Source organism: Hylobates moloch, unplaced genomic scaffold, assembly GCF_009828535.3.
Source record: "Hylobates moloch isolate HMO894 unplaced genomic scaffold, HMol_V3 SCAFFOLD_11, whole genome shotgun sequence".
Classification (NCBI taxonomy): Eukaryota; Metazoa; Chordata; class Mammalia; order Primates; family Hylobatidae; genus Hylobates; species Hylobates moloch.
This window is the reverse complement of record NW_026652286.1, coordinates 43,209,457-43,233,575: the sequence shown is the minus strand read 5'-3', so window position 1 is coordinate 43,233,575 and position 24,119 is coordinate 43,209,457. Positions and strand designations below refer to the sequence as shown.

The window sequence follows — 24,119 nt, the reverse complement described above, 5'->3', positions numbered from 1 at the left end:
CACTGAATCCCAAATACTGCGCTTTTCACAAGGTCTTAGCAACTGGCAGACAAGGAAATTCTCTCCTGTGCCTGGGTCGGCAGGCCCCATGTCCATGGAGCCTTGCTCACTGCTAGTGCAGCATTCTGAGATTGAACTCTGAGGCAGCAGTCTGGCTGGGGGAGGGTCATCCACCATTGCTGAGGCTTGAGTAGGTAAACAAAGGGGCCAGGAAGCTGGAACTGCATGGAGCCCACCACAGCTCAACAAGGCCTATGGCCTCTAAGACTCCACCTCTGTGAGCAGGGCATAGCTGAACAAAAGGCAGCAGACCACTTCTGCAGACTTAAACGTCCCTGTCTGACAGCTCTGAATAGAGCAGTGGTTCTCCCTGCATGGTGTTTGAGCTCTGAGAACAGACAAAGTGCCTCCTCAAGTGGGTCCCTGACCCCCATGTAGCCTAACTGGGAGACACCTCCCAGCAGGGGCTGACAGACACCTCATAAGGGCAGGTGCCCCTCTGGGATGAAGGTTCCGGAAGAAGGATCAGGAAGCAATATTTTCTGTTCTGCAGGCTCCGCTGGTGATACCTAGGCAAACAGGGTCCGCAGTGGACCTCCAGCAAACTCAGACCTGCAGCGGAGGAACCTGATGGTTAAAAGAAAAACTAACAAACAGAAAGGAATAGCATCAACATTAAAAAAAAGGACATCTATGCCAAAACCCCATCTGTAGGTCACCAACATCAAAGACCAAAGGTAGACAAAAAGAACAAAAATGGGGGGAAACCAGAACAGAAAAGCTGAAAATTCTAAAAACCAAAGCAACTCTTCTCCTCCAAAGGATCACAGCTCCTTGCCAGCAACGGAACAAAGCTGGATGGAAAATGACTTTGATAAGTTGACAGAAATAGGCTTCAGAAGGTTGGTGATAAACTTCTCCGAGCTAAAGGAGCATGTGCAAACCCATCGCAAGGAAGCTAAAAACCTTGAAAATAGGTTAGACAAATGGCTAACTATAATAAACAGTGTAGAGAAGACCTTAAATGACCAGATGGAGCTGAAAACCATGGCACGAGAACTTCATGATGCATGCACAAGCTTCAATAGCCAATTTGATTAAGTGGAAGAAAGGGTATCAGTGATTGAAGATCAAATTAATGAAATAAGGTGAGAAGAAAAGGTTAGAGAAAAAAGAGTAAAAAGCCTCCAAGAAATATGGGACTATGTGAAAAGACCAAATCTACATCTGATTGGTGTACCTGAAAGTGATGGGGAGAATGGAACCAAGTTGGAAAACACTCTTCGGGATATTACCTAGGAGAACTTCCCCAACCTAGCACGGCAGGCCAACATTCAAATTCAGGAAATACAGAGAACACCACAAAGATACTCCTTGAGAAGAGTAACCCCAAGACACATAATTGTCAGATTTAACAAGGTTGAAATGAAGGAAAAAATGTTAAGGGCAGCCAGAGAGAAAGGTTGGGTTACCCACAAAGGGAAACCCATCAGACTAACAGCTGATCTCTCAGCAGAAACCCTACAAGCCAGAAGAGAGTTGGGGCCAATATTCAACATTCCTAAAGAAAAGAATTTTCAACCCAGAATTCATATCCAGCCAAACTAAGCTTCATAAGTAAGGAGAAATAAAATCCTTTACAGACAAGCAAATGCTGAGAGATTTTGTCACCACCAGGCCTGCCTTATAAGAGCTCCTGAAGTAAGCATTAAACATGGAAAGAAACAAGTGGTACCAGCCACTGCAAAAACATGCCAAATTGTAAAGATCATCGATGCTATGAAGAAACTGCATCAACTAACGAGCAAAATAACCAGCTAACATCATAATGACAGGATCAAATTCACACATAACAATATTAACCTTAAATGTAAACGGGCTAAATGCCCCAGTTAAAAGACACAGACTGGCAAATTGGATAGAGTCAAGATCCATCAGTGTGCTGTATTCAGGAGACCCATCTCACGTGTAAAGACACATATAGGCTCAAAATAAAGGGATAGGGGAAGATTTACCAAGCAAATGGAAAGCAAAAAAAAAAAAAGTAGGGATTGCAATCCTAGTCTCTGATAAAACAGACTTTAAACAAACAAAGATCAAAAGAGACAAGGCCACTACATAATGGTAAAGGGATCAATTCAACAAGAAGAGCTAACCATCCTAAATATATATGCACCCAATACAGGAACACCCAGATTCATAAAGCAAGTTCTTAGAGACCTACAAAGAGACTTAGATTCCCACACAATAATAGTGGGAGACTTTAACACCCCACTGTCAATATTAGACAGATCAACTAGACAGAAGGTTAACAAGGATATCCAGGACTTGAACTCAGCTCTGCACCAAGCAGACCTAATAGACATTTATAGAGCTCTCCACCCCAAATTGACAGAATATACATTCTTCTCAGCACCACATCACACTTATTCTAAAATTGACCACATAGTTGGAAGTAAAGCACTCCTCAGCAAATGTAAAAGAACAGAAATCACAGCAAACTGGCTCTCAGACCACAGTGCAATCAAATTAGAACTCAGGATTAAGAAACTCACTCAAAACTGCACAACTACGTGGAAACTGAACAACCTGCTCCTGAATGACTACTGGGTAAATAACGAAATGAAGGCAGAAATAAAGATGTTCTTTGAAACCAATGGAACAAAGACACAACATACCAGAATCTCTGGGACACAGCTAAAGCAGTGTGTAGAGGGTAATTTATAGCATTAAATGCCCACAAAAGAAAGCAGAAAAGATCTAAAATTGACACCCTAACATCACAATTAAAAGAACTAGAGAAGCAAGACCAAAAAAATTCAAAAGCTAACAGAGGGCAAGAAATAGCTAAGATCAGAGCAGAACTGAAGGAGATAGAGACACAAAAAAACCCTTCAAAAAATCAGTGAATCCAGGAGCTGGTTTTTTTGAAAAGATCAACAAAATTGATAGACTGCTAGCAAGAATAATAAAGAAGAAAAGAGAGAAGAATCAAATAGATGCAATAAAAAAGATAATAAAGGGGATATCACCACTGATTCCACAGAAATACAAACTACTATTAGAGAATACTATAAACACCTCTACACAAATGAACTAGAAAATCTAGAAGAAATGGATGAATTCCTGGACACATACACCCTCCCAAAGACTAAACCAGGGAGAAGTTGAATCTCTGAATAGACCAATAACAGGCTCTGAAATTGAGGCAATAATTAATAGCTTACCAACCAAAAAAAGTCCAGGACCAGACGGATTCATAGCCAAATTCTACCAGAGGTACACAGAGGAGCTGGTACCATTCATTCTGAAACTATTCCAATGAATAGAAAAAGAGGGAATCCTCCCTAACTCATTTGATGAGGCCAGCATCATCCTGATACCAAAGCCTGGCAGAGACACAAAAAAAGAGAATTTTAGACCAATATCCCTGATGAACATTGATGCAGAAATCCTCAATAAAATACTGGCAAACTGAATCCAGCAGCACATCAAAAAGCTTATCCACCGTGATCAAGTTGGCTTCATCCCTGGGATGCAAGGCTGGTTCAACATACGTAAATCAATAAATGTAATCCATCAGATAAACAGAACCAATGACAAAAACCACATGATTATCTCAATAGATGTGATAAAGGCCTTCAACAAAATTCAACAGCCTTCATGCTAAAATCTCAATAAACTAGGTATTCATGAAACGTATCTCAAAATAATAAGAGTTATCTATGACAAACCCACAGCCAATATTATACTGAATGGGCAAAAACTGGAAGCATTCCCTTTGAAAACTGGCACAAGACAAGGATACCCTCTCTCACCACTCCTATTCAACATAGTGTTGGAAGTTATGGCCAGGGCAATCAGGCTGGAGAAAGAAATAAAGGGTATTCAATAAGGAAAAGAGGAAGTCAAATTGTCCCTGTTTGCTGATAACATGATTGTATATTTAGAAAACCCTACTGTCTCAGCCCAAAATCTCAAGGTAATAAGCAATTTCAGCAAAGTCTCAGGATACAAATCAACATGCAAAAACACAAGCATTCCTATACACCAATAACAGACAGAGAGCCAAATTATGAGTGAACTCCCATTCACAATTGCTGCAAAGAGAATAAAATACCTAGGAATTCAACTTACAAGGGATGTGAAGGACCTCTTCAAGGAGAATTACAAACCACTGCTCAATGAAATAAAAGAGGACACAAAGGGAAGAACATTCCATGCTCATGGATAGGAAGAATCAATATAATGGCCATACTGCCCAAGGTAATTTATAGATTCAATGCCATCCCTGTCAAGCTACAATGACTTTCTTCATAGAATTGGAAAAAACTACTTTAAAATTCATATGGAACCAAAAAAGAGCCCACATTGCCAAGACAATCCTAAGCAAAAAGCACAAAGCTGGAGGCATCACGGTACCTGACTTCAAACTATACTACAAGGCTATAGTAACCAAAACAGCATGTAGTGGTACCAAAAGAGATATCTAGGCCAATGGAACAGAACAGAGGCCTCAGAACATAACACCACACATCTACAGCCATCTGATCTTTCACAAACCTGATAAAAACAAGCAATGGGGAAAGGATTCCCTATTTAATAAATGGTGCTGGGAAAACTGGCTAGCCATATGTAGCAAGCTGAAACTGGATCCCTTCCTTACACCTTATACAAAAATTAATTCAAGATGGATTAAAGACTTACATGTTAGACCTAAAACCATAAAAACCCTAGAAGATAACCTAGGCAATACCATTCAGGACATAGGCATGGGCAAGGACTTCATGACTAAAACAAAAAGAGCAATGGCAACAAAAGCCCAAATTGACAAATGGGATCTAACTAAACTAAAGACCTTTTGCATGGCAAAAGAAACTACCATCAGAGTGAACAGGCAACCTACAGAATGGGAGAAAATTTTGCAATCTACCCATCTGACAAAGGGTTAATATCTAGAATCTACAAAGAACTCCAACAAATTTACAAGAAAAAAACAACTCCATTAAAAATTGGGCAAAGGATATGAACAGACACTTCTCAAAAGAAGACATTTATGCAGCCAAAAGACACATGAAAAAATGCTCATCATCACTGGTCATCAGAGAAATGCAAATCAAAACCACCATGAGATACCATCTCACACCAGTTAGAATGGTGATCATTAAAAAGTCAGGAAACAACAGATGCTGGAGAGGATGTGGAGAGATAGGAACACTTTTACATCATTGGTGGAGGTGTAAGTTAGTTCAACCATTGTGGAAGACAGTGTGGCAATTCCTTAAGGATCTAGAACTAGAAATACCATTTGACCCAGCAATCCCATTACTAGATACATACCCAAAGGATTATAAATCATGCTGCTCTAAAGACACATGCACATGTGTGTTACAATAGCAAATACTTGGAACCAACCCAAATGTTGTCCATCAATGATAGACTGGATAAAGAAAATGTGGCACATATACACCATGGAATACTATGCAGCCATAAAAAAGGATGAATTCATGTCCTTTGTAGGGACATGGATGAAGCTGGAAACCATCATTCTCAACCAACTGTCACAAGGACAGAAAACCAAACACCTGCATGTTCTCACTCATAGGTGGCAATTGAACAATGAGAACACTTGGACACAGGGCAGGGATCATCACACACCGGGGCCTGTCAGGGGGTGGCGGGCTGGGGGAGGGATAGCATTAGGAGAAATACATAATGTAGAAGACGGGTTGATGGGTGCAGCAAACTACCACGGCACTTGTATACCTGTGTAGCAATCCTGCACGTTCTGCATGTGTACCCTAGAACTTAAAGTATAAGAGAATAAAAAAAAAAAATGAAGTTAGGCATAAAAGAATGGGTACTGTAGTTACATAGGTTCAAAATATCAAAACAAATAGAGTTGTATATCTGAGGATAGTGATTACCTTCATGGGCTGTGACTTGAAGGGAGCTCATTTGGATCTGCTGGGGTGGTGAGAATGTTCTGATTCTGTATGGATTCTATTACAGGTTTCTATTCAACTTTTTACAAAAAGAATCACTGATGTGAATGCTATGTGCACTTTTCTGAATGCACATTTATGTCAATAAAAAATGTAAAAAACTACACATCCCTGATCGTCAAGAACAGGAGCTCCAACCCCCTGGCCATAGACTGGAACAGGTCCATGGCCTGTTAGGAACTGGGCCACACAACAGGAAGTGAGTAGCAGGTGAGCATTACTGCCTGAATTCCACCTCCTGTCAGATCAGTGGCAGCATTAGATTCTCATAGGAACATGAACTCTATTGTGAACTGCACATGTGAGGGACCTAGGTTGCGTGCTCCTTATGAGAATCTAATGCCTGGTATAATCTGAGGTGGAACAGTTTCATCCCCAAACCAACCCCCCTAATCCATGGAAAAAGTATCTTCCATGAAACAGGCCCCTGGTACCAAAATGGTTGGGGACCACTGATCGAGAAAACCAGTCTGGCCCTACTGGGGCTTCCTCTTGGAGCTCCTACTTCCCTCTTGAATTTCCAAAGAAGCTTGAGGACTTTTAAACTTCAAAAGTAGGGGGAAAGAGGGAGAACAATGCATTTTGTAACTACAGTGGGAAATGCCTTTTTGACCATTCTATTGTATCAATCACTTCCCCTGGAAGTGGAGTCTGTGTAAATATTTAGTCTTATACAGAAAAGATACTCTCCCAACATCGGTCCAAGTGAAATTTCAGCTGGACTTCTGAGATGCCTTCCAATAGCTATTTTCTGAAATCTGCTTTGTCCCTAGCACTGTGTTAGGCACAGGGGGTGCAATGGTCAAGCTCTGACATCCACACCCTTCTCAGACAACATCACCACAGGACTTAGGGTCCCTTCTCTCCATAGGGCAGAACTAGCTTTACATGTACTGCTGCTCCCTGTTGTTGGAGCTGTCCCTACAGACAAAGAGGCTTGGAGAAGGCTATGGGCTCTTCCTCTAGGGCCTGCACAGAACAGGTACTGAAAACTTCTCTGTTGAAACAGTTCCCAAGGCAGAATCACAAGGGGGCTAGGAGAGGGCACATTCTATGTCTCTAAGCAAGTGTCCCTCACATTAAGAAAGGCCTGTGGTATCTGAAATGCTCTGCCTTTTTTTTTTTCTTTTTCTGAAACGCTTTTTAAATCAACTTCATTATAATCAGGATGTGCATGGCTGGGAGAATTTCAGCCCCAATCCCTTGGTTTTAGGAACTAAAAACCAGGAGGAAATTTCATCAACAAAGCAGCAGTCAGTCACGTGTTGCAGTGACCCACACTCCCCTGGGCATGCACTAACTCCCTCTAGCTCCTTCCACACCCTAACTTCCCCACCTGCAGTCCCTCACCAGGCTTGGACAATTCCTGCAAGAGACTTAGGGAGACCAGCTCCACAGGCTTCTATGCTTTGACCTTTACCCCCATGGTGGGACCTTGACAGGATCTACTGGTAACCCTCTGAGATCTAGGTCAAAGTTGAGGCCAAGAACAAGGTGGGTTGAGAGCCAGGGATGTGTCATGTGTGCATGCACATGTCTGTGTGTGTGTTGGGGAGTAGTTCAAAGGAAGAGGGGTTAGGGCAGGTGGAATGAAGCAGAATCATCCAGGGCTGAGAAGTCTAAATCTGGAAGGAAAGGGATGGGAACAGGGAGAATGGCTTTTTGTCAGAGAGAGCTGAGGGGGGAAGTGGCAACAATGAGAGATGCTCTGGGTTTGAAAGAAGGTAGGAGAAGGAAGTTGCCATGACCCACTTATGGGAACACTCTAGAGGGAGTCTATGTCTCATCCTTTACTTCGACACCAGAGACCACCCCCACACTCCTGGATCTGTCTGCAGAAGCTTCAGATGCTGGGCCCTTCCCTTCCCAGAGATGCATCTTTGACCCTGCTACAGCCCCTGCTCCTCTTCTCTCTGTCCTCCCATCCCAAAGCCCCAGCCCTGGGGCACAGGCCTGAGCTGCACATGCTAGAGAGGGCTTGTTAGTGGCTGTGTCCAGGAACTTAGACAGCTCCTTCGTTTGGCTTTCTTTCCATACATATCCTTTCAACCTCTTCTTTCCTCATCCAAACCATTCAAGTAGGAGGCATGGGGCTGGGGGCAGGAGTTTTAGGGGAGGTAGCCTGGTCATAGAGACACGAAGAAGATGAAGCCATGCTTCACTATTACTCTTTGCTGCTGTGTTCTCTTCTCACCTCCACACAAAGTCTCTCCTCACCTTGCCTGAAAGGATACCTCATCCTCTGCAGTGGAAGCTTCTGGAAGACAAGATGGTCCCTTTCTTCCTAATACTCATGGCCTCACCTGCCGAATGTGAGCACATGCTGACACAGACACACATTTCTTCAGGCTCCAAATCCCTTCCTCATGATTGGGGATGTGGTCACACCCACAGCACACACCCCCTTTTTCTTTATCCCTTAGCGGATGCAACATTTACTCTTCTGGAAAAGTCAGAAAACTTTGCCCAAGAAAGGCGCATTCCAGAGAGAAATAACATTAAAATTGGATATTCCAAGGAGCACAGGAGTTGGCCAGTTGTCTAGAACACTGAAAGCATGGGGCAGCCCCAGAGAGCTCCAAGAACTTTGATGTTGTCACTCATCACTTACTGAGAACATGGACCGAAGGTGCTTCAGGTCTGTGAGGGTCAGAGATGCAGAGGTCACAGAGCTACCCCAGCCCCAGGAGAACTTTGTATTTCAAAAGCAGGTGTTCCCTCATGGTATGGAGGTAATATCCCCTCGGACAGCGATCAGAGCCCAAATGGCCTTCTATCACCACAGCAGCTATGACGGGGAAGGTGATGATGGGGAAGTACAGAAGACTTGACCTGGGTCTTCAGTCCAAGATCAAACATTTCAAATGGAGAAGAGGGGACAGTCTAGACATGAAAAGCATGTGCAATGTTAAAGACACATCACTATTAATCATATTCAGAGTTCTCAAGTATTTCAGGATTAAGGAACAAAGACTGAATGGGATAGACTGAGGCACAGTTTTTTAAATTTTATTTTTTATTTTTAGGAAGCCCTTTTGCAAACCATACAAGATATAATAGAGATCTCACCAAAGATGACACCCTAGAGATGGAGAGGAGAAAACAAAACTTAAGTCCCATAAAGAAGGCAGAAACATGTTTTTGGTTTATCAAGATGAGTTTGGGCCAAATATAAGGAGGCTGCTTCACTGGAGGGAATCACAAAGCCATCTGAGGCAGGAATGTTGATGGTGAAGTGACTTCCCTGCTAAAGCTCGCTTGCTGGGATCTGGATGCCTCTGCAGAGACAAAGGTGGTTCAGAGTTCATGGGGAAAAGAGGCAGGGTTTGTGGCTGAGAAGTGGTGCCAATGGGGAGAGTGGCAGTGTTCAGAGAAAGGCATCAATAGTCAGTGGATCCTTGTGATCCAATATTCAGTGGACAGAGGGTTAGAGGGGCTGTGTTTCTTCCTCCATCATTGAAACCAGGACTGAAGAAGGGCCGCAGAGGTCCTGTAAAGGCACATTCAGAGAAGGAGTAGATGAGGGAGCCATGGTCAGTGATGTTGTAGAAGGAGACCATGCCGGCCTCATAGTCCAGGAAAATCCCAACTTGGCATGGAGGCACCTGAAGGTGGAGGGGAGTCTGGGGGTAGGTGCCAGCCTCATATTTTTGTTTGTTCCACAACCAAATTGTCCAGAAGCCACTCTTGGAACTAAGCAAAAAGTGCCCCTTCCTGCGCACAGAGTCTCTGCAGACACCCAGGTCCCAGGCCTCCTTTCCTGTCACATCTACCTCCCAGTAATGTTTTCCAGAGTGGAAGTGCTGGGCACCCAGGACCATAGGATAACTATCAAATCTCTCTTCATTTCCAGGTATGCTCTGCTGGGTGTCTCCAAGCCTCACTTGTCTCCGATCTTCTGAAAGTATGAGCCATGGATTGGCTGTGTTTGGATCCAGAGTGATGTGGACTGCAGAGAGAGGACCACAGTCAGGCCTTGCATGGGGGGAGTCACTAACTCTGTGCCTGTGGTAGGGGGATTTTGTGTAAACTCCAGGGGTAAGCATGAGGGGTGAACCTCCCTGTGTGGGGAAATGACCATTCAGCCAGTTCTGGCCCTGGTCTTGACCTTTGAAGAAACCATCTTCCTTACCTCCATCTCTGTTCCCCCTGCTCTGACCTGCCATCTCTCCTCCAAGTTGCCATCCAGGCTCCCTGACCCTGGGATCTACTCTGCACCCCATTATCCCCCACAAAACTAGAACTTGCCTCACCTGCACATGTCCTCAGCATCTTCTTCAGCCCTGGCACATGGCACACACTCCTGAGTTCTGGAGAGGCAATATCCAGGTCCTTCAGGTTCCAGGACTCACTCCTGGGGGAAAGAGAGTTTGAGACTCCTGTCTCCTACTCCTATCCTAAACCCTAACACTATAACCTCCATTGTGGAGGACTCTGATAATTTAATTCAACTCAAATTTACAAACACCTCTGGTGTTCAAGTCTCCAGGGGTGGGTGTGAGAGGCAAACAATGCAGAATTTAGTTTCTACCCAGGAGTTCCTGGTTATAGGAGGCTCTGCAGCATGTGGACAGTCTGTCTCTCCTGTCTAAGCCTGAGGTCACCTGGCAAATTCATTCAATTTCATTTTATAGGCAAGCCATCTGAGACAGGCTGAATCACTTCTGCAAGGAACCTCAAGGAGTCTTGCCCACACTGTGGGTCTTACTCATGGCTCTTTTTGGGAGGTAACTGGTTAGATTCCACTGAGAAAAGGAGTCCCAGCAAGCCATGTCCCAGTAGTCTGAATTCTGGGAAGACCCAGAACTTCCCAGGATTTCCCTGTTTGGCAGGGCTTTACTTTCTGAGACCAGAAAATATTTTATAGAGAATGAAGTTTTTGAGAATAGGAAGCCAGATGGGGAAAACTTCAGCGCATGTACTTCTAATTCAATAACCTTTGTCATAGGCATATATGCTTTCTGCTGGCCCCTCTTCTAACAAAGAAAACTCCTCCTTACCTTTCCAGGACAATTATCACCTCCTGAGGAGAAAAGAGACAGAAAGTAAGTTCTGGATTGCTGGATCGCCACTGAGACATCAGCCCTGTGGGTGATGTGATCCATCTTTGGTCCCTGGGGCACTGTTCCTCGCCTTTCTCTAGTCCAAGGCCCCAAAGATGATTCTGACCAGCTTGAAGCAGAAAGGATGTGTGGCTGCTTGTGAGGTAACCAGAAGCCCAGCATGGATGTGACCTACAGCTAGGGAAGGGTTATCAGTTTCAGGACTCTGACTCAAAGACCAGTTTTTTTTTTCCCCAGGGGAGAAAGAAATCAGGGCAGAGAGGACATACAGCCCAGCTTGGCTTAAGCCCAGAAACAATCACAGGCAGAGAGTGGCCAAGTTCAGGTGTCTAGAAACTGCTCTGTTCCACTTGTGGGCTAGCATTGCTTGGGAAGGAAAGGTTGGTTAGTTAAAGCTCCCTTGGGTACTTAATGTTGCTTCTTCCTGTATGTGAAAGCAAATCACGGAGAATATTTTTGTTGCAGGGATTTGGAGCCATTACATGGGAGCTAGCAGGCTCCTAGACTCAGTCAAAAGTGTGTTAGAAAGCCTGGTTCACGGCCTGGTGTGGTGGCTCACGCCTGTAATCCCAGCACTTTGGGAGGCTGAGGTGGGCAGATCACCTAAGGTTGGGAGCTGAAAAACCAGCCTGACCAACATGGAGAAATCTCATCTCTACTAGGGATGCAAAATTAGCCAGGCGTGGTGATGTGAGGCTGAGGCAGGAGAATCGCTTGAACCCGGGAGGCGGAGGTTGCAGTGAGCCAAGATCGTGCCATTGCACTCCAGCCTGGGCAACAAGAGCGAAACTCCATCTCAAAAATAAATAAATAAATAAATAAATAAATAAATAAATAAATAAAAAGAAAGACTGGTTCAATGTTGGGCAGAAGAGAGCCTGTCAAGTCAACCCAATACAATTAGGTTTTCTGCACAAACCAGAAAGCAATGGCTCATGACCACTCTGAGTGACAGTGAGCAGGTGTAGGAAAAGAACTGTAGAATGTTAGAACACAAGGGACTTGTGAGACCATCTAGTCCATAGCTTCCTACAGTGAGGCAAACGTATCACCGGTGGATGCAAGATGATCCTAAGTGCAACATACATTGATTTTTAAAAAGGTCTTGTACTTATTTTCATCTTTACTTTGTGTCTTGAACGCAAACCATTCATGGGTTTGAATTCTACTTCATTTAAGAACATTCCAGGGACCAGGTGTCCATTTATTCGAATGGCAGTTCCAGATAGCTCTGGTCTTTTTCAATTATTCCCTGAATCGTAGAAGGGAACCCCTCCCTGTCTCACCTGCAGCAGTTCCAGTGCTGAGCCGTGGCACCTTCGATCTAGCTCTGAGATGAGCTCCTGCAGGGCCTGGCCCTGCTGGGCCAGCTTGGCCTCTTTCTCCCCCAGGATTCTCAGCTGCTCCCTCTCATCCTTCTCCAGCTCCTGCAGCTGCCTCTGTTCTTCTTCAACCAGGAAGTTTTTTTGCTGCACAAACTCTGCATGAATCCTAGATTTTTGTGTTTCCACTGTTTTCTTTAGTGTCAAGGGAAAGAGAGGTGGTTTTTATGAAAATCTCCCAAGCTTTGGGAATGGAGGTATTGGTACCTCTTCCTATCCCCCAGAGACTCCACTCTGGTGCTGTCTGGGAAAACACACGCACACATGCACACATGCACGCACACACACACACACACAATTTTGCTTGGGAGGTAGGTGGTTGAGGTTTCTGGGACAGTGAGGGGAATGGACTTAGTGAGGGCACACTGTAGCTGGCCTACAACCACAGCTACACGAATATATGGCATTGGGGACTTTTTCCAACCTCTCTTCCAAACCCAGTCACCACTCAAATGTGCTCCTGTGTCTTCCTGTCTCAGTGAGTTACTGAGAAAAAAACACCTGTTCCCACCTCCAACAACCTCACAAAGCCAGGCTCACACCACCACTTCTAAGTCCTGGGAAAGGGGGCTTGGGGACATTCTTTGCTTTTCCTCTCCTGTTAGTAACTGGAAGGTCACTCGATGACACATGAGGGTCTGTTTTGTCACCACAACCCAACTCACGCCCTACCTCAATCCCAAATGTTCCTCTTCTGGGATCTACTGGGGATGGGCTCCTTATTCTCCCCTCTCATCCCCGACATGCCCCAACTCTCCTAGGAAATCATCAGTGCAGAACAAACATTGATTCTTCATTATATTTTGGACCAGAGATCTGGTCATGGTCAAGTAACCACCTGGTCAGATGGTTTCCTTAAGTTTGTTCCTCACAGCCCTTGTCATTTCCTGAAAGGCTTAGCTAGCAGTTGGGTTTCTCCTAGGATATTTGTCTCAGACATCCAGGTGCTGATGCTGTCACACCTCTGAGACTAGACTCAGAGGATCTCGAAACTTTAGGGTATAGCTAGATCCTCTCAGCACTTTCTTCCGGGATTCTTTATCTTTAGGCCTGATGGGGAGCTCCCCTTTGAACCTGCATCATTTTTATTCCCCTCCATCTGGAAACCTAGAGAGCAGCTGGTTTCTGGAGAGTGAGACGGACCAACTCTATCACTGCTCAGACAGGCACAGCTACAGTTAAGGACTGTGGACTGAGGACCCTGGACCCTGCCCAGCCTTCCAGCCTAAGATCCCCTTCAGGATGTCATTCTTGCCTTCCAGTCTGCTCTCTTCATTGCAATTTCCACTTCCAACTTCTCAGCCAACTCCTGCTTTCTTCTCAGCTCCCCTAATGCCACCTGGAGCTTCTCCTGCACAGAAAGACAGCTTATTAGTCCCCATGCAAACCAAGTAGTAGGGTAGGGTAATCCTTGCAGCATTTTCTCATGCGTATCTCCTATGCCTGGGGAATGAGGTTGGGTTTAACTTATAATTCTCCTCCTACGTTAGACATGGAGAGAGGTAAACCCCTGCTTTCTCTAACCCCTCCAATCCAGAGGTGGTCCTCTCCCATTCCCTGCTCTGAAAGCAAAGCACTCACCAGGGCCCATCTTCTTTCTTCCTGTTTGCGTCTCTAAGGCCTCACCTGGTACTCCTGTGCAGCCTCCTCAAGAGGGACCATAGTGTGGTCACGGTGTTTCCGAGATTGGGCACACACCCAGCAAAGGGCCTTCCCATCTTTCTCACAGAACAGTTGAAGTCTCTCTCCATGCACTGCACACTGTTCCCCCTGTGTGCCCTCTCTGGCCTCCTGGCTGATTTCTCTAAGGTTGTTCACCATGTTGGCTAGCTGTCGATTGGGCCGGAGATTCTTGAGCAGAAAGCGCTGCCGGCACACAGGACAGACGCTGCCCACGCCTTTCCCAACCTGAGAGATGCATTCCTGGCAGAAGCTGTGGCCACACTCGATGCTCACAGGCTCCACGAAGGGGTCCAGGCAGACAGGGCATGTGACCTCCTCCCACATCATTGTCAAGCGTGCTGCTGAAGCCATTGTCAAGTGTGCTGTTCAACAGCAGTGTGGAGACCTTCAGGGGGATTGGCTGGGAGAGAAGAAGAAAGGGAAAAGAGAATACGAGAACGTCTGTGTAAGAAAAACAGAAGGTCAACATAATCCCTACCAAAATACCAATGACATTCTTCACAAAAATAGGAAAAAACAATCCTAAAATTTATATGGAATCACGAAAGACTCAGAATAGCCAAAACTGTCCTGAGCAAAAAGAACAAAACTGGAGGAATCACATCACCTGATGTCAAATTATTCTGTAGAGCTAAAGTAACCCAAATAGCATGGTACTAGCATAAAAACAGACACACAGACCAGTAGAATAAAGAACCCAGAAACAAATCCATACATCCACAGTGAGCACATTTTCAACAAAGGTACCAAGAACATACAGTGAGGAAAGGACAGTCTCTTCAATAAATGCTGCTGGGAAAACTGGATATCCACATGCAGAAGAATGAAACTGCACTCCTATCTCTCACCATATACAGAAATCAAAATGGATTAAAGACTTAAATCTAAGGCCTCAAACTACGAAACTATTACAAGAGAACATTGGGAAAACTCTCCAGGACATTGGACTAGGCAAAGATTTCTTTCAAATATCCCACAAGCACAGGCAGCCAAAGCAAACTTGGACAAATGGGATCACATCATGTTGAAAAGGTGCTGCACAGCAAAGGAAACAATCCACAAAGTGAAGAGACAGCACACAGAATTGGAGTAAATATTTGCAAACTATCCATCTGACAAGGGATGAATAACCAGAATATATAAGGAGCTCAAACAACTCTATAGGAAAAAAATAATAATCTGAGTCAAAAATGGACAAAAGATCTGAATATACATTTCTCAAAAGAAGTCATACAAATGACAAACAGGTATATGAACAGTTGCTCAACATCATTGATTATCAGAAAAATGCAAATCAAAACTACAATGAGATATAATCTCAGCTCAGTTAAAATGTCTTTTATCCAAAAGACAGGCTATAACAAATGCTGATGAGGGTGTGGAGAAAAGGGTACACTCATATGCTGTTGGTGGGAAGGTAAATTAGTACAATCACTGCAGAGAACAGTTTGGAGGTTCTTCAAAAAACTGAAGATAGAGCTACCATGTGATCCATCAATCCCACTGCTAGTATATACCCCAAAGAAAGGAAATCAGCATATTAAAGAGATATCTACACTTCCATGTTTACTGCAGCATGTTTCACAGTAGCCAAGACTTGGAAGCAATCTAAGTGTCCATCAACAGATAAATGGATAAAGAAAATGTGGTACGTATACACAACGGAGTACTATTCAGTCATAAAATATAATGAGATCCTGTCATTCACAACAACATGAATGGGACTGGAGGTCACTATGTTAAGTGAAATAAGCCAGGCACAGAAAGACAAACATTGTTTGGTCTCACTCATTTGTAGAAGCTAAAAATTAAAACAGTTGAACTCATGGAGTTAGATAATAGAAAGATGGTTACCACAGGCTGGGAAGAGTAGTAGGGAGGGTCTGTGTGTGGGGGAGAAGGTGGGATGGTTAATGGGTACAAAAGTGGAGTGAATTGGATCTAGTATTTGATAGTACAACAGGGTGACTATAGTCAATAATTTAATTGTACACTGAAAAATAAGAGTATAATTGCTTAGTATCACAGATGATCAATGCTTGAGGTGATAGATGCCCCACTTACCCTGATGTGATTATTATACATTGTATACCTGTATCAAAATATTCCATATATCCCATAAATATACCTACTATATGCCCACAAAAATTAAAAATATACTAAAAAAAGAAGAAAAAATGATGCAAAGGAAAATAAAAAATAAAAATAATGGGTCAGGCATGGTGGCTCACACCTGTAATCCCAGCACTTTGGGAGGCCGAGGTGGGTGGATCACTTTAGGTCAGGAGTTCAAGACCAGCCTGACCAATATGGTAAAACCCTGCCTCTACTAAAAATACAAAAATTAGCTGGGAGTGGTGGTGGGCGCCTGTAATCCCAGCTACTTGGGAGGCTGAGGCAGGAGAATTGCTTGAACCTGGGAGGCAGAGGTTGTAGTGAGCCAAGATTGTGCCATTGCACTCCAGCCTGGGGGACACAGCGAGACTCCCTCTCAAAAAAACCAAAACAAAAAACAAAAAACAAGGCATAAAATTAATGGCAAAACAATTAATGTCAAAAACAGTAATTACTTTTGCACTGATCAAACAGTTTGTTGAATAAGTTTATTCTTGTTCTGAATAACAAGAAATCCTCCATTGTTTGGTCCATTGATCCAGTGAGACAGAAGGAGAAACTGAGTCCCTAAAAGAGGGAATGAAAATTGGCAAGAATCTCATAAAGCTGTTGACAGTTCTACTCTCATCATGTCCATTCCTGCTTAAACTCTCAGTGCTCATCCATCTCCTGTCTGGTACCAACAGGCCTCCATGTTGCTGAGAAATTATAGCTACTTTTTACCATGTCCCTTCCATGTGCCAGAGATACTTCGTGCTTTGAATATATCTTCATTAATCCTTCCTATAACGGCGGAAGTCAGGTGCATATATGTATGTAGGTGTATATGTATGTATACACACAGAGCAACAGGAACTGTGGCCAGCACTCCCTCGGTTCTTTTCTCAGCTGCTCCAAACTTAGTTTAGTTTCTGACAACACTTATTCTAGGGCAAAGAATAATTTTGAAGGCCTATACATTTCTGGTTGAACATCCTAAACAGCCTGCCCCTCTCACCTCTGGAGGGCTTTTGGACCTGGGAGTCTCCAGAACTGCAGACCTCCCCGACACTGCGCTCCCTACCCTCCTGGCTAGGCTGTAGTCCTGGCTATCCCAGCCGCACCCAGCCCTCATCCCAGGTCAGGTGCCAGCATGGGGGCAGCCGGGCCCCTTCCCCTTCTGTGTAACTCCACAGTCACGTCCACAACCCAGCCTCCTCCCAGGTAGGGGGCAGCCGGGCCCCTTCCCCTTCTGGGTAACTCGGCAGTCAGGTCCACACCCCAGCCTCCTCCCGGGTAGGGGGCCAGCACCGGAAGCACAGCTGGTCTTGGGTTGAGGGATCCCTGGTGGGAGAAGGGGCAAATGGGACCAGCTCAAGGATGGAGACTGGTTGGAAGGGGCTCTGCAACCCTGGGGCAGGGGAGAGAGGTCCCCTAGGAGGGCAGGGGTCCCTTGATCTAGTGGGGTTCACTCACCTTTACAGGGGACTCAACGCTGGTAGCCAGCTCCCTATTTCACTTTCAGTTTCCGCTCAGAGGCAAGTCTGAGTGGAAAGGGGAGGGAGGAGGAGGAGCCGTGGGAGGAGTGAGGGAGGAACAGTGGGAGGAGCAGAGCCTTCGAAGGGTGTGTGGAGAAATGCGGCTGAGAAGGAAGAGAAGTCAGAGTTGGGCTGGGGGAGGCTTCTCTGAGACTGGGAAGGAGTGGAAACTCAGTAGCCCGTGGTCCTGGGTGCGCGCTCCCTCCCATGTCTTCATTATCTGATTTGGTAAAATATCTACAAGATGGGGGAGTCCGGGCTGCTTTCTTTGACACTGGTCAGCACCCCACACCTAGATGCTGTGTCCATGTCTGGAAGCTGCTTTTAAGGAAGTTTTGATGCAGAGAAGAGTGGCTGGTGCTCTTCCTCGCGTGCCACCATCTGCTTACTTCCAGAAGTTAATTATTTTCATGTGACTGATGTGACTAATATTTTTCAACACCTGCAGGTGAGTGATTTATTTCGCATGACCCCAAGGTAAGTGTCCCACCAGTGAGTGGTGAGAAGGAAATTGACATTTGACAACAAACTGTGTTCTTGTCACTGAGCTAGGAACATTCTCAGATTATATTATTTTTATCTTTAATCGTAAAACATATAGAATATAAAATTTACCAAAGTAATTTTTTAATTTTCAATTTTATGTGTCTATAGTAGGTGTATATATTTGTGGGGTACATGAGATATTTTGATACAGGTAGAGCATATAATCCATAATAATCACATCAGGGTAAGTGGGGTATCTATCCATCACCTCAAGCATTTATCATTTGTGTTATATATAATCCAATTATATGCTTTTAGTTATTTTAAAATGATAAATTATCATTGACTGTATTCACCTTGTTATGCTATAAAATACTAGATCTTATTCATTCTATCTCATGTATCTTTGAACCCATTAATTATCCCCCGCACCCTTTCCCCACTACCCTTCCCAGCCTTTGATAACTATCATCCTATCTTCATGAGTTCAATTGTTTTAATTTTTAGCTCCCACAAATAAGTGAGAACGTAACAATTTGTTTGTTTGCCTGTGTTTGGTTTATTTTACTTAATAATCCCCAATTCCATCCATCTTGTAGCAAATGAAAGGTTCTCCTTCTTTTTATGGCTGAATAGTACTCCACTGTGTATGTGTACCACACTTTCCTTATCCATTTATCTGTTGGTGGACACTTAGGTTGCTTCCAAATCTTGGGTATTGTGAATAGTGCCACAATAAATATGGGAGTGCAGATATCTCTTTGATATACCGATTTCCTTTCTCTTGGGTATATACCTAACAGTATTTCTGCTGGATATATACCTAGCAGTATCCAGTAGGATTGCTAGATCATATGGTAGCTCTATTTTTAGTCTTTTTTTTGAGGAACTTTCAAACTGTTGGCCATAGTGTTTGTACTAATTTCCATTCCCATTGACAGTGTATGAGGGTTCCTTTTTCTACATATCCTTTTCAGCATTTGTTACTGCCTTTCTTTTGGATAAAAGACATTTTAACTGAGGTGAGATAATATCTCATAGTTTTGATTTGCATTTCTCTGATGATCAGTGATGTTGAGCACATTTTCATATATCCATTTGCCACTTGTATGTCTTCTTCTGAGGAATGTCTATTCAGATCTTTTGTCCATTTTTGAATCAGATTATTACATTTTTTTCCTATAGAGTTGTTTGAGTTCTTTGTATATTCTGGTTACTAATCCCTTGGCAGATGGATAGTTTGCAAATATTTACTCCAATTCTGTGGGTTATCTCTATACTTCATTGTTTCCTTTGCTGTGCAGAAGCTTTTTAACTTGATGTGATCTCATTTGTCCAGTTTTGCTTTGGTTGCCTGTGCTTATGGAATATTTGAATGAGATCTTTGCCCAGTCCAATGTGCTGGAGAGTTTCCCCAATATTTTCTTGTAGTAGTTTCATAGTTTGAGGCCTTAGATTTTTTTTTTTTTAATTATACTTTAAGTTCTAGGGTACATGTGCACAACATGCAGGTTTGTTACATATGTATGCATGTGCCATGTTGGTGTGCTGCACCCATTAACTCGTCATTTACATTAGGTATATCTCCTAATGCTATCCCTCCCCCTACCCCACAACAGGCCCCGGTGTGTGATGTTCCCCTTCCTGTGTCCAAGTGTTCTCATTGTTCAATTCCCACCTATAAGTGAGAACATGCGGTGTTTGGTTTTTTTGTCCTTGCGATAGTTTGCTGAGAATGATGATTTCCAGCTTCATCCATGTCCCTGCAAAGACATGAACTCATCCTTTTTTACGGCTGCATAGTATTCCATAGTGTATATGTGCCACATTTTCTTTATCCAGTCTATCATTGTTGGACATTTGGGTTGGTTCCAAGTCTTCGCTATTGTGAATAGTGCCGCAATAAACATGTGTGCATGTGTCTTTATATCAGTATGATTATAATCCTTTGGGTATATACCCAGTAATGGGATTGCTGGGTCAAATGGTATTTCTAGTTCTAGATCCTTGAGAAATCGTCACACTATCTTCCACAATGGATGAACTAGTTTACAGTCTCACCAGCAGTGTAAAAGTGCTCCTATTTCTCCACATCCTCTCTGTCACCCGTTGTTTCTTGAATTTTTAATGATCGCCATTCTAACTGCTGTGAGATGGTATCTCATTGTGGTTTTGATTTGCATTTCTGTGATGGCCAGTGATGATGAGCATTTTTCCATGTGTCTGTTGGCTGCATAAATGTCTTTTTTAAAAAATATTTTATTATTGTACTTTAAGTTTTAAGGTACATGTGCACAATGTGCGGGTTTGTTACATATGTATCCATGTGCCATGTTGGTATGCTGCACCCATTAACTCGTCATTTAGCATTAGGCGTATCTCCTAATGCTATCCCTCCTCCCTCCCCCCACCCCACAACAGTCCCTGGAGTGTGATGTTCCCCTTCCTGTGTCCATGTGTTCTCATTGTTCAATTCCCACCTATGAGTGAGAACATGTGGTGTTTGGTTTTTTGTCCTTGCGATAGTTTACTGAGAATGAAGATTTCCAGTTTCATCCATGTCCCTACAAAGGACATGAACTCATCATTTTTTATGGCTGCATAGTATTCCATGGTGTATATGTGCCACATTTTCTTAATCCAGTCTATCGTTGTTGGGCATTTGGGTTGGTCCTGAGGAATTCACCACACTGACTTCCACAATGGTTGAACTAGTTTACAGTCCCACCAACAGTGTAAAAGTGTTCCTATTTCTCCACGTCGTCTCCAGCACCTGTTGTTTCCTGACTTTTTAATGATGGCCATTCTAACTGGTGTGAGATGGTATCTCACTGTGGTTTTGATTTGCATTTCTCTGATGGCCAGTGATGATGAGCATTTCTTCATGTGTTTTTTGGCTGCATAAATGTCTTCTTTTGAGAAGTGTCTGTTCATGTCCTTCACCCACTTTTTGATGGGGTTGTCTGTTTTTTTCTTGTAAATTTGTTTGAGTTCATTGTAGATTTTGGATATTAGCCGTTTGTCAGATGAGTAGGTTGCAAAACTTTTCTCCCATTCTGTAGGTTGCCTGTTCACTCTGATGGTAGTTTCTTTTGCTGTGCAGAAGCTCTTTAGTTTAATTAGATCCCATTTGTCAAATTTGGCTTTTGTTGCCATTGCTTTTGGTGTTTTAGACATGAAGTCTTTGCCCATGCCAATGTCCTGAATGGTATTGCCTAGGTTTTGTTCTAGGGTTTTTATGGTTTTAGGTCTAACATTTAAGTCTTTAATCCATCTTGAATTAATTTTTGTATAAGATGTAAGGAAGGGATCCAGTTTCAGCTTTCTACATATGGCTAGTCAGTTTTCCCAGCATCATTTATTAAATAGGGAATCCTTTCCCCATTGCTTGTTTTTGTTAGGTTTGTCAAAGATCAGATGGTTGTAGATATGTGGCATTATTTCTGAGGGCTCTGTTCTGTTCCATTGGTCTATATCTCTGTTTTGGTACCAGTACCATGCTTTTTTGGTTACTGTAGCCTTGCAGTATAGTTTGAAGTCAGTTGGCATGATGCCTCCAGCTTTGTTCTTTTGGCTTAGGATTGACTTGGCAATGCGGGCTCCTTTCTGGTTCCATATGAACTTTAAAGCAGTTTTTTCCAATTCTGTGAAGAAAGTCATTGGTTGCTTGCTGGGGATGGCATTGAATCTATAAATAACCTTGGGCAGTATGGCCATTTTCACGATATTGATTCTTCCTACCCATGAGCATGGAATGTTCTCCCATTTGTTTGTATCCTCTTTTATTTCATTGAGCAGTGGTTTGTAGTTCTCCTTGAAGAGGTATTTCACTTCCCTTGTAAGTTGGATTCCTAGGTATTTTATTCTCTTTGAAACAATTGTGAATGGGAGTTCACTCATGATTTGGCTCTCTGTTTGTCTGTTATTGGTATATAAGAATGCTTGTGATTTTTGCACATTGATTTTGTATGCTGAGACTTTGCTGAAGTTGCCTATCAGCTTAAGGAGATTTTGGTCTGAGATGATGGGGTTTTCTAGATATACAATCATGTCATCTGCAAACAGGGACAATTTGACTTCCTCTTTTCCTAATTGAATACCCTTTATTTCCTTCTCCTGCCTTTTTGCCCTGGCCAGAACTTCCAACACTATGTTGAATAGGAGTGGTGAGAGAGGGCATCCCTGTCTTGTGCCAGTTTTCAAAGGGAATGCTTCCGTTTTTTGCCCATTCAGTATGATATTGGCTGTGGGTTTGTCATAGATAGCTCTTATTATATTGAGATACATCCCATCAATACCTAATTTACTGAGGCTTTTTAGCATGAAGCGTTGTAGAATTTTGTCAAAAGACTTTTGTGCATCTATTGAGATAATCATAGGGTTTTTGTTGTTGATTCTGTTTATATGCTGGATTACATTTATTGATTTGCATATGTTGAACCAGCCTTGCATCCCAGGGATGAAGCCTACTTGATCACAGTGGATAAGCTTTTTGATGTGCTGCTGGATTCAGTTTGCCAGTATTTTATTGAGGATTTTTGCATCTCTGTTCATCAGGGATATTGGTCTAAAATTCTCTTTTTTTGTTGTGTCTCTGCCAGGCTTTGGTATCAGGATGATGCTGGCCTCATCAAATGACTTAGGGAGGATTCCCTCTTTCTATTCATTGGAATAGTTTCAGAAGGAATGATACCAGCTCCTCCTTGTACCTCTGGTAGAATTTGGCTGTGAATCCATCTGGTCCTGGACTTTTTTTGGTTAGTAAGCTATTAATTATTGCCTCAATTTCATAGCCTGTTATTGGTCTATTCAGAGATTCAACTTCTTCCTGGTTTAGTCTTGGGAGGGTGTATGTGTCCAGGAATTTATCCATTTCTTCTATATTTTCTAGTTTATTTGCACAGAGGTGTTTATAGTATTCTCTGATGGTAATTTGTATTTCTGTGGGATCGGTGGTCATATCCCCTTTATCATTTTTTATTGCATCTGTTTGATTCTTTTTTTTATTAATTTATTTTGCACACAAAAAATAAACATTTTCTAAAAATACATACAAACAAAAAGATGCATATCAAACATATTAGGAAGGTTGCACACGGGAAGTCGGGGAATAGAAATGGGGGGTGGGAATTAAAATAAAATAGAGAGGGACTTTATATGGATCAGTGATAATAACTCAATCCTCTATTTGACAAAGAAGAAGGAGAAGGAAGAGGAAGAAAAAGAAAGTGGGATAAAGGATCAGAAAGGGAGGAAAATAGAAAAAATTAGAGTATGACTCCAGGGTAGACCTGTTTTGTTGTCACTGGGTTGGTTGGTTTGTCTGTTGTATTTTTCATGTTTCGCCATGTTGGCCAGACTGGTCTCGATACTCCTAGACCGAAGTGATCAACCCGCCTCGGCCCCCCAGAGGGCTGGGACCACAGGAGTGAGCCACCACGTACAGCCCCCACATTGCTTCTGGCCTCCGTGGTAGACCTCCCAGACAGGGCAGTCGGGCAGAGGCGCTCCACACATCCCAGACAGGGTGGCTGGGCAGAGGCGCTCCTCAATTCCCGACAGGGTGGCCAGGCAGAGACGCTCCTCACATCTTCCCAGACAGGGCGGCCGGGCAGAGGTGCTCCTCACTTCTTCCCAGACAGGGCGGCCGGGCACAGGTGCTCCTCATTTCTTCCAAGACGGGGCAGCCGGGCAGAGGCACTCCTCACTTCCCAGACAGGGCGGCCGGCAGAGACGCTCCCCACTTCTTCCCAGATGGGGCGGCCAGGCAGAGGTGCTCCTAACTTCTTCCCAGACGGGGCAGCCGGGCAGAGGCGCTCCTCATTTCCCAGACGATGGGTGGCCGGGCAGAGGTGCTCCTCACTTCCC

At 43.6% G+C, this 24,119-nt stretch overlaps 1 protein-coding gene across 1 annotated transcript; it reads right to left on the bottom strand.

Moving 5' to 3' along the window:
* Positions 1 to 8,998: 8,998 nt before the first annotated feature.
* TRIM21 (tripartite motif containing 21) lies at positions 8,999 to 17,773 on the bottom strand. Its single transcript, XM_032166817.1, has 7 exons — positions 17,704 to 17,773; positions 14,077 to 14,533; positions 13,706 to 13,801; positions 12,355 to 12,585; positions 11,006 to 11,028; positions 10,259 to 10,359; positions 8,999 to 9,954 (listed from the first exon to the last, which is right to left on the bottom strand). Exons 2-7 carry the CDS (start codon positions 14,482 to 14,484, stop codon positions 9,386 to 9,388), a joined length of 1,428 nt encoding a protein of 475 aa, XP_032022708.1. The 5' UTR covers positions 14,485 to 14,533; positions 17,704 to 17,773; the 3' UTR covers positions 8,999 to 9,385.
* Positions 17,774 to 24,119: the final 6,346 nt, after the last annotated feature.